General features: G+C 39.0%; 1 protein-coding gene across 1 annotated transcript in view; it reads left to right on the top strand.

Annotated features, from left to right (window-relative positions):
- Positions 1 to 11,521, top strand: part of LOC108259112 (neuropilin and tolloid-like protein 2) — a 29,904-nt gene continuing 18,383 nt past the window's right edge. Inside the window, exons 1-4 of the mRNA XM_017458329.3 lie at positions 1 to 2,379; positions 8,323 to 8,379; positions 8,719 to 8,859; positions 10,880 to 11,128. Of these exons, the coding sequence (XP_017313818.2) occupies positions 2,370 to 2,379; positions 8,323 to 8,379; positions 8,719 to 8,859; positions 10,880 to 11,128 (457 nt within the window). The 5' untranslated portion in view covers positions 1 to 2,369. The remainder of the gene's footprint in view (positions 2,380 to 8,322; positions 8,380 to 8,718; positions 8,860 to 10,879; positions 11,129 to 11,521) is intronic.

The following is an 11,521-nucleotide window of genomic DNA, read 5'->3' as shown; positions in this document are numbered from 1 at the left end:
ATGCAAGACCAGAGAATTAAATATAAAGCTTAACAGTAATATTTGTGTAGACAGTTAATCTCAAATATCCGCCTCTCTTTCTGTCACCATTATAATGTTATAATCATGAACCTTAGATAGTGTACTGTGTATTATAAGCACAAACTAAATGTATTTTGAATAAGCTGTATTTAAAATAGTATTAAGCTTGTGCTTGAATCAAGTTATAATTCAGACTAAATACCTAATATTGCATCAAATGGATGTAAATAGCGACCTTTACATACCTTTGACCCAGTTAAAAAAAAAAAAAAAAAAGAATTAGAAAAGTTTTTTGCCTGTGTTGCCAGAAGGCATGACTCTAAATATCTTTGTCATTAGGTGTGGTTTGTTGCCTAGGAAACCACAACTACCTATGTTATCCAAATCCATAAAGGAGCATCAGTATAGTGTTGTGACTGACATTGAACTTGAAACGTGTTTTTTCTTTTGCATTATCAAATTGATCTGTGGTTAGTCAGAAAACAAGGGGGATTTCTGACCAGGAAATAACCGAAAGGGGTTGATTATAAATAAAGGGGTCTCCAGGAAGAGAACTGGGAGATTGTGTGACAAATATGGCTACTGTTATAACAGCAAATTAGTCGAGACATTTCCAGAGCCATCTGATGGTTCGTGTTTAAAGCTGTTCCTCCCTCCAGTGGCTGAGCTGGTCTTTAATTATGAAAAGCCAATGGGTCATAAATATGGAAAAATTATTCCTCAAAGTAAAAAAAAAAATAAATAAATTTAAATCGCATCGTTTGGCCGAGTTTTATGGTTCACATAAAACATTTGTGTAAAAATCTATGGAACGATGTACAGACCAAACATTTCTGTCAGTAGTAAGTAAGTATTCATATCTATTTTTTACCCCAATTTGATCACCTGTAATTCCCACACACCAGCCAGCTCTCTCCTGTCAAGCTGCTGCTTCACAAGGCAGCGTAACACACTCTGAGGAAAGTGCTATCCGTCATCTTCTGCATACGTGATGCAGAAGATTCAACGTATTCAACGATTTATAAATCTTTGAATAGTGCTAAATTCATCGTTTGTGCTAAATGAATGAATAATTGCCCAACTTCAGTTACCACACAGTTCCCACAACATACCAGTAGGTGTATTAGCTATACTAAATTACTAAATACATTTTTTAAAAGCACATGAATTGTCCAGTTTGTAATTGTATGATGACCAATGTGTGGTAATGTCCATCCATCCATGGGGAACTGAAGAGCGGGGAACTGAAGAAACATCGTACCACCATCGTACCAAATAGAATTTGTCTGAGGAATCATTTGAGAAAAATGTTTGGATTTGTTGATTTACCCCGGAATATCTACTTTACATAGAAACGAGAAAATCTCAATTCAGCCGTCACTTGTCATGCTGTTGAGTTGTCATTTGCTGCTGTTGCTGAAACTGTGTTGCGCACAGGTGGTTATCACCTTTGCCTCGCAGCTCCGCGGTTGGGGGTTCGAATCCCGTCTCCGCCCTGTGTGCGTGGAGCTTGCATGCTCTACCCGTGCTTCGGGTGTTTCCTCCCCAAGTCCAGAGACATGCGTTATAGGCTGACTGGCATTTCTAAACTGTCCGTAGTGTGTGAATGTGTGTGATTGTGTCCTGCGATGGGTTTGGCACCCCGTCCAGGGTGCTCCCTGCCTTGTGCCCTGAGTTCTCTGGGTTAGGATCCAGGCTCCACGTGACCCTGTGTAGGATAAGCGTTATGGAAAATGGATGGGTGTTGTGCACATACATAGAAAATAAATGATAATCTGTCGCTTTGTTGCTTGTTACCGTTAACGTAGGGTAACTTCGCGTATGCATTCTCCGGATTTATGGATCCTTTGGCTTTCCACATGGCCCAGCGTCTACGCGTTCATTTCCATAGGCGGAGACTCCAGCTCAGTGTGTGTGTGTGTGTGTGTGTGTGTGTGTGTGTATTGTCTGTGGTATAAGGGAGCTTTAAAGGGCTGCATGCCTACAAGCAGCTGCTCATTCAAGCCAAACAGCGTTTTCATTCCCTACAGCTCCGGAGGTATGGGCAAGACCTAGTGTTTGGAAATTCCAGAAGCACACTTCTAAATGGGATTAACACCGCTGTCTTTCACATCCAAGGACTCGTTTCTGCATCTGGAATATCATCCGAGGTGTTTTCTGCCATTTGTGGAAGAGATGGGATTAACCAGGTCGCAGAAAAGTTGGGATTTCTGTTGAGACAATCTGCACTGCAATGCATTGGATTGCATTACAAAGGATGGAAGGATAAGAAAAAAAGGCTTAAAAAAAAAAAGCTACAAAGGAAACAAACGGGTAAAAAAAAAAGCATCTTATAACAGGGAGAGGAAATGCACAGAGGTGAGTTTTCTTAACTGCATTACATGTGCAGTAATCTAATGCGTCCTAAAAGAGTTGCTGCTGCAAAAAAAACCAACAACAACAAAACAACCCGCATCACAGTGCAAGGCTGTGCATTAATATTATTTACACTCTATTTATTTACGAAACCTGTCTCAATATATCCAACAGTAGCCAATTTCCCCGTCTAACAAGTTGCTAATGATTATAAATCAAGAGTCGCCACCTACAGGTGGAGCATGCTGATGAATAAACAATGCATTTGCTCCTACATGTATATTGTTTGTAGTATGTTTATGACGATGGGGAGATTATTCATGTCGTTTTCTCACTTGTCTTGAATAAAGTATGTTCACTGAGCTATGAAGAGAAGCACTAGTGCATTAAACTATCCATGTCTAGCTTTTAAAATAATATGGATGAAAGGAATGCAAAATAATAATAATAATAATAATAATAATAATAATAATAATAATAGCCTGATTATTTCATGATATTTCGATATAGGTCGGAGTTAGGGTGAAATGGTGCGTTTCGTGTCGATTTGTTATATTTTCGGTTATTATATCTGAATCCGCGTGCATTTATTTATTTATCTTTTGTCTAATTGATCAAAATCAGCTCGGGGAGGATGAACCGCGATGGACTGCACGAGCAGGATTGCTTCTTTCTCTCGGAATCGTTTGCACACGCGCGAGAGCGCACGGATTGCACAGCGCCTCTGTGTCGTATTGCGTGGGATGTAGCGCGCTATCGTGGTGCTTTAGATGGTGTTTACTGAGCAGTTGTGTTTGTAGATGGTGTTGATTTGTGGTGTTCTGTGATTTTGAATGTGCTCGGTCGTGTCCTTTGTGCGGCGCTTTGTGTAACTTCGCCGCGCGCCACATCACCGGGAGCGCGTGCTGAAGTGACAGCTCCCGCTGCCTCGTGCGCGCACTTCGCCGTCAACCCTCCCGGGATTGGATGCCAGGTTTCATTTCACCGCCTCACCTTCCGTTTGTCCTGCTTTTTTTTATTTTATTTATTTATTTATTTATTTATTTATTTATTTATTTATTTTTAATTAACCACAAGCATCAAGCATGAACACAAACATGGTGGTAAGAGAAATAAGCCTAACATCAGCCTAACTTTGACCTTAAAGGAAATCTCCACCCTGAAACACATTCAATCTGTTCAGATTCAAATATTCCTGATGTGTTGAGTGATACTGGTGCTAATGCGTCGGTTAGTGCTGTATTTTCCTTAATCCTGGGAGAAGTTAGCAGTTATGTGTCGTGCTGACGTCACACATCGTTGTTGCTTTCACCCTTACAATAAGAGAAGGAATTTCACCAGACATTCAGACATGATGCATAACAGTTCGTTTTAGCTGTTAGATCCTCAACAACAACAACAAAAAAAACCAACAAAATAAAAACAACAAGAGCTTCTTGTCCCACACACCGTTTTCCAGAAACACTGAACATCACATCAGTGAGAAATCCAGCGTATAAATAATGGAACAGTACGTTAGAACAAACGCTGGAGTCAAACTCCCAGAATTCAGTGCTGTTGTGCTTGTTACGGCTTGGCTGCTCTAGGAAGATGGCATTAGCAGGAAAACGGAAGCTGTGGAAGCTGATCTATTTGAGCAGAGTGTTTAGATGAAGAGGAGAGACCGCTGACAGAGTAAAGGACTAAAGCGCCGCTGCATCGCTCTTTTCAGGTAGAGATGAAAGCAGGCCTAAATACCATTGCACCACTATCAGCAGGTAGACGAACAGCATTGTGGGTAATGTAGGAAACTGTTAACCCAAGTGAAAATCGAGCAACATGGTGAATTATTGTTGTTTTTTTTTTTGTTTTTTTTTTTACAAAATAAATCATTTGCAGCATTAAAGACCACACATTGATTATAAATATTAATACGCAAGTCATTCAAGGTGGATTTTTTCCTTTTAAATCATCAAATCTCTGAATGGTTTATTACTCCTGTGCAACTCATACAGACTTAAATTAATCATATTAAGCGTATATTAGATGATATAGCCTAAAGCATGATTAGATTTTTTTTTTTTATCATTATTATAAAAAAAAAACGCAACTTTGAAGCCAAGACAGTGATGCAGTTATGGGAATGTATATCCTGCACCGAAGAAACAAATAAGATTTTCTGCAAATGCAACATTTGTCTAATAAATATGGTCCCTTTTGCTAACCCATGTTTAAAATCCTGGACCTGGACTAGTTTATCACCATTTCCCTGCTCCATGAGAGGCAAATTATTTAATCAATAAAGGAGAACCACTTCACGTTCAGCATCAGTCACTGTGCTCAACCTTACACTCATAGAAAAAAAGAGTACTAATCCGTATTGTCCTCGATGCTGAGGTGGTACCCTTATCTATATACCTGGAAATGGGTGTATAGTGCACACAGGTATATAAATAGACCAGAATTGCCATCATTTTAAGCTTCGCTACATGCAGCTTTCAAGGTAAAAGGTACCGAATGTCATGACAGTGGATGTCATTTAATCAGTACAGGAAATACCGTACTCAACCCTGTGTAAATCAACTCTGTGGTCATGACACAAGTCAGATGATTGGCACTTCTGTTTGGCTTATGATCCCCTAGACAACAGGCCACACCCCCTGACCACAGTGGCATTTGAGGGGCTGAGAAAATGAACGCAGGAACTCCAGGATCTTGTGTAGTTGCATGTTGATAAACTGAGCTTAAAAGGTGAAGCGTTAAAAATCCAATAAATGAAATCAGATAAGCCTAAAACTAAACTTTAATGCGAGGTGGAGAGGATTGTTCAGCCTTAACGGCAATTCTGCTCAATTCTAATAGTACAGAATGGTGCTTTGGAGGTGTTCTCATTATATGCAATTATTTCAGTGAGTTTGTCCTGAAGAGTGGAGAGAAACTGATTAAATCCTCTTACATAGGAAATAATAATAATAATAATGATGACGATGATGATGATGATGATTATTAAATACATAATAACTGCACAATTTTTTTTTTAAAGAAAACTAAAGATGAGTGTTTATAGAGAAATTGGCCGTTCCTTCAGGTGCGATCCATACATTCATTATCTATGATGGTCATTATTGTTTAAATAGATTAATGTTTACATTTTAATCCAGTTTACATTTGCAGATTGCACCTTTAAGGCAATTTTAGGCGTTTAATAGGAACATTAATTGACCTAGGTAGATTAATTGCGAGTGGAATTATTTTTAAAAGAATTTTCGGATTGCATTAAAACGTCCTAATTGTGCTCTGTTTATTCGTACATCAGGTTAAGATTGTAATGTTAATTATTACACAGTCATCGGTCTTTCTATTACAAGCGTTTGAAACAAACCAGGAACAGGGAACACGAGAACAAACGAGAACTAGTGCTCATAAATAACTAGAAACGCACCAAATGTAAGTGAATCTCGCTATAGTTTTGTCCCGTATGAATTAGTTTCTCATTTAATTAGTGTCTCTCGTTTATCATTTATTTAGCGCTGAGTAGCTACACGAAGTCAGTGTGTATAATTGAAACGACCCATTCAGTGGAAAACTGCCAGTGGGTTCATTAGTTCAGGGTTTCTATAATAGATCTTAAAGCTGGGTTTTTGGTTTTCTTTTTTTCCTTTTCCCCCCAGTTTGTTGATGCTTTTAATCAACTTGCACTATTAGAGCTATCTAAAATAAATGAATCAGAGCCCTATATAAGCTTAAAGGTTTAAAGCAGAAATGAAAGATAACTTTGCTGTAATCAGAGAGAATTTACAACTGAAATTCATATCAGATTTATATTCCATTTCACACCCCTGTAGGAAAAAAAACCCCCACCAGGTCAGTGCAATTAACTGAATCATATCGACTCGTGTAAGTCCATAATAGCCTGACAAAGCCTCCCTTTAACCTTGTAGAAATTAAAGCCCCAGTCCTGTCGCTGTCCCCAATCCAAAGCTGTCAGAGCCGTTATTTCAGAAGACGTGTCTGATTTCTGCACCGTCTGCCGGCTGCGAAAGGTCTGGCTCGATATTATCCACTCGATTTGCTTGTGAGTCTGAGACAGTCGGTGCAGTGACAGATAAATCACAGATAGTTAGAGGCTTATCAACGAAACACACGGATAGTTTGGCGAAAAGTGAATACGGGCATTAAAGCTTATCGCCACATTAGTGCTCCGTCTCGCACAGGAGAGCTGAATACAGAACGGCCTTTAGAGATATTTTATTGACCTACTTCAATTATGCTTGGGCTGATTTTAGAGCGAGGAACGTACTCAGCAGATTATCTCTTATGACTCCGAATGTTCCTTTACCATCTGCTTTTATATCCTTTACTGCCAGAGGCAGGAGCAGCGAATAAATATGAAGGAAGTGTGCGGTACAAAAATAGTCTTCTGCGTACAGTGGTACTCACAGAAGCAGAAGTTGACTGGAATTAGCTAATAATCATTTATAATTAGCATGTACGATCTCTGTTCTGTGTGACGTGACGTGACGTGACCTGACACGTTAAGTTGAAACAGTCGAGCCACGTCTAAAAGCTTCCTCGTCTGCCGTTGTCATGGTGTGTGGGCTGTAATAGGAGACTCGAATCGTGATCGATGTCCTCATATATTTTCTCTACCCTCAATGCCGCTGGCCTCTGACCACCGAATGGATCAATCCTGTCAAACATAACCCCTCACACACACTTGGAGATTATGGAGCTTCATTTTAGTGTAGAGCAGCTTGTGGGAGATTGAGGCTGACACACACACACACACACACACACACACACACACACACACACACACACAAACACATCACTTATCTCTATTATGGACATTAAGGTGAGTCCACTGCGACTGTTAATTTGGACCACGGGGAGCTAAACCTTTTTTCGTTCCAACATTTTTCATGGATAATCACATGATGGAAGTCCTGATCCTTGACCACACCCGCTCAGTAAACAGTGGCATGATGTTCCACAGTGTTCCAGTTGGACCGGAACCGAGTGCAGTAGATATCTGCAGTTAGCCGACCAAAGAAGACATGTCTTTTGAGTTCATGGCGTGTCACTGAGCCTTTATATGTAAATGAGAGCTATGTAAATGTGGGTGTGCCTTTAAGACCGTATATGGGAATGCCAAGAAGAAGATGTCTTTATCATGACTTTGCATTTATAGTACAAATGAGGTAGCGATTCAGATCAGGTGAGAGTTTAGATGACCCAGATGTGACATAGTCTTCTGCTGATGGAGACCTGAATTTTTGGCCATTTGTTTTTATTATCATTATTATTATTATTTAGGAACAAAGTATTTTTTTAAATAATTATATCATCTTCACTCTTTCACCTCTGAAAACTGTAGCTGTAGTAGTTATGGTCTGTTTCTTTTGCGTGCTGTTATAAAGCAGATCAGGTTATATGAATTCACAATGAGTTCTACTCATGTCTGTGGGGGTTTATATTTACTTCATCTGCCAGATGATTTTCTCCAAAACGTCTGAGAGTTGAGGTTCTTGCTCGAGGGCTAACAGGGGCAGCTTGACTTGAATTTGAACTCACAACCCTCAGATCAGTAGCCCAATGCCTTAACCACTGAGCTATCACTAACACCACTGGGGTCCTACAGGTTTTCTGACTACTTCCCAAAAAAATTCCCATCCAAGGTTTTATTCCTGCCTTGTGCTCAATGTTCCCAGGATCCACTGGGATCCTGACCTGAAGATGATCATACACGATATCCACTAATTAGCATTATTATTAACAGCAGATATGAAAACCATGAATGAGCCATGCAGATAGAGTTAATTGAGTTTGAGTTAATTAATTTGCAGTCAGTTTTCACTTTGTACTTTGGAAACTACACTGTAGAAGTGATTCCTGTTCTATTTTTTTACCCAGTGCCTTTACTATTTTATGCATTGATACTGTTGACTGAGTTTCTTTTTCCCCTAGCTTGGATTCTTCTCATTGTGATAGAAGAGGGCTTTGCTCTGGCGCAAAAAATCAGAGGTACGGTTCACAGCATCCTCAATGCCATATCAGCGTCTATATTAACCAAGCGTGTCATTATGTAGATTGGATTTTTTTTTATGTTGCAAAGAGATTAAAGTGTTTTCTTTGATATACCAAAGAGTGGCATTTAGTTATTGATCAAGTAATCAAGTATTCTGTTGAGTGATGACAGAATTACAGAAAAATCAACCTGTTTTGATGAGGAAAAAAAAAATCTCTTTCAGGGCTGGAAATATGTCTGCTGTATTATTGTCCCTCTTTCAGACCATTAGCTAATGTTCTAATGTTCTAATCTTCTTGAGTGACTAAAGAAATCTCTGTAATCCTTCTTCACAGAGACACAGAATGAAGATGGACCTCCAGCCAAGAACGAGCAGTGTGGCATCTGGACCAAAACCATCAGCGGCGGCCAGTTCATGTCCCCCAACTACCCGAACACCTACCCACCTAACAAGGAGTGTGTCTATGTCCTAGAGGGTGGGTAAACCTCTATGGATCACTACATTAACCAATGGCCTAGTCTTTCTCCGCTGTCAGACAGACAGGAGTTATTAATTAACACAGAGTGATTAATGCTGACCTCAAAGAAACAGCGACGACATCATTTATAAAAGCCTCTCAGAGGAAACTTAGCTTCACCATCCTGACCAATCAGGGCCGACCTCACGTTTGTGGGCCATATGGTCCTCTTTTTTTCCCTTTTTTTTTCTAAAAAAAAAAGCAAAAACAAAAAAAACACTTTCTACCAAAAAGCTGTGCTTTTCTAAATCTGTCTCCACGCTGTGTGACACAATCCCCATTTACAGATTAGACTGTTGGTGTAAGAGCGCCCCCTGTTGAACAGCTGATAAATAATTCAGGGCTATAGAGAGTAAAATCATCATAATATTGAAGGTACATTATATAAGGTTGAATGGCATTCCCTTATCGGCTCTCAGCTGGTGTTTTATTTTATACAAAGAGAAACTGTAGAGTTTGACACACACAAAAAAAAACAACCCTGCAAATGTTTTGATAGTTAGATCACAAATGCCCCAGGTATGATGACACAGCTAACAAGGAACTTGTGAATTGAAAATTACATTTTATCCTAAAGACCAAACTCAGGATTGTATTTTATTTATTTATTTATTTATTTATTAAAGAAAAATCCTTTCATGACATTTTACAATTACGGCATTTTGGCAGACGCCCTTATCCAGAGCGACTTACATTTATCTCATTTATACAACTGAGCAGTTGAGGGTTGAGGGTTAAGGGTGTTGCCCAAGGGCTCAACAGTGGTAGCTTGGCAGTGCTGGGGCTTGACCTTCTCCTGACCTTCTGATCAGTAACCCAGAGCCATGTATTAATGTATTAATCCAATCCAATACATATTAATACATCAAGATGAAAAAATTAGTTTTATCTCATGAATAAGATAGAAGAAGAAGAAGATGGTAAGATTGCACAAAATGACACAGAATACTTTTATTTAATAAAATATATATAAATATAAAATTATTTAATGAAATAATCAGTTTGTTGGTATTTAGTAAATTTGAGATGTACACAGTTAAATATGGAATGGCAAAGTTTCGGGTAGAGAAAATCATTTGTGTAGTAATCAATGAACCAAAACAGCTTTGATTATATGACTAAACTTCTCTCGGCTCAAACATGAGTTTCCTCTTGCTCCTGCTTTAGTTTCCTCTCTGACACTTTATAACATTTTCCAGACTGGCTAGCTCAGCGTAACCTATTTCTGCTCTATCAGAGTCCGATGACCATCGTAATAATACGACATAACCTGCCAAATGAGGTTAGTCGATAATTTGAACAAAGATAGGTGCATTGAAAAGTTTTTAGACATGTCTTCAACAAACACACACGTACATGAATAAAATGTAGTTTAGAGGGTTGTTATAACTACTCATAAATAAATTCATATAAATAGTAAAATATACAGACTCATCTCCAGAACTGGGCTACTGGTGCTCTTCAATAGCATGTATAGAATTTCCTTCAAAATTAATTGTTTAAAATATTACACAAGTAATATTTTTGAAACCAAAGTTTAAAAAATAGATAAATAAATAAAAAAATCACTACGACATCTGTGTATGTTTAAGCTCAAAATATCAGTCATTGCATGTGTCATTCATTTCTGCTCATTTTCTTGAAGGATGCCAATAATTCTGCAGATGATCGTATAATGAGACTCATTGGATCCGACTGTGCGCTCACAGTGATGTGCATCATTTTTGGAATACATTTCCATATTACCATATAAGTGCAATACAAAAGTTAGCACACATTGCATCATCTTTATAAAAGTGTGTGTGTGTGTGTGTGTGTGTGTTGGTATTATTATTATCTTGACCTCCTGAGTCTGTTGAGGTGTGCTTTAGAGCGATGTGAAGGGTTAAATCACACTACACTACACGGTGTGGCTGTGTGCTTCACACACTAAAGGAAGAAGCTAAATCCTATTTTCCGTTCTCACTTTGCCTCACAGCTTTGCCTCGCCAGAGAATCCAGCTGGTCTTCGACAAAAACTACTACATCGAGCCCTCGTTTGAGTGCCGTTTCGATCACCTGGAGATAAGAGATGGTCCCTTCGGTTTCTCCCCACTCATCGATCGTTACTGCGGTCCGAAGAGCCCCGGCGTGGTCACCTCCACCGGCCGCTTCATGTGGATCAAATTCACCACCGATGAAGAGCTCGAGGGCCTTGGCTTCCGCGTCAAATACACCTACATAGCAGGTGGACCATTCAGTCATCATCTGTAGCACTCCGATTGCACCAATTATTGTATTAAGGCTTGTAAATTAAATGTTTTTACTGCTTTATAATAATATCACCTTATGTTCTGTTCGTAAGCCATTAATTGGTCATGATTGGTGACCTAAAACCATGAGTCCTAGAACTTTTATTACAGCATTATTTAAGAGGCTTATAGGTTCTGTTCTTACTATTTATTCTGAACAGATCGTTTGTATTTTATAAACTTAATACACAAATGATTAAATATGGGTTAAATATTCTCATATCGCTAGCACACAGCTAAAGAAGCAAAATTCAAACACCAAAGATGTCTTGCCGTTTAATTCCCCCCCCCCCCCCCCCCCCCCCCAATGATTATGTATTTTTTAATGA

This window comes from Ictalurus punctatus, chromosome 27 (genome assembly GCF_001660625.3).
Source record: "Ictalurus punctatus breed USDA103 chromosome 27, Coco_2.0, whole genome shotgun sequence".
NCBI lineage: Eukaryota > Metazoa > Chordata > Actinopteri > Siluriformes > Ictaluridae > Ictalurus > Ictalurus punctatus.
This window is presented reverse-complemented; position numbering and strand designations above follow the sequence as displayed.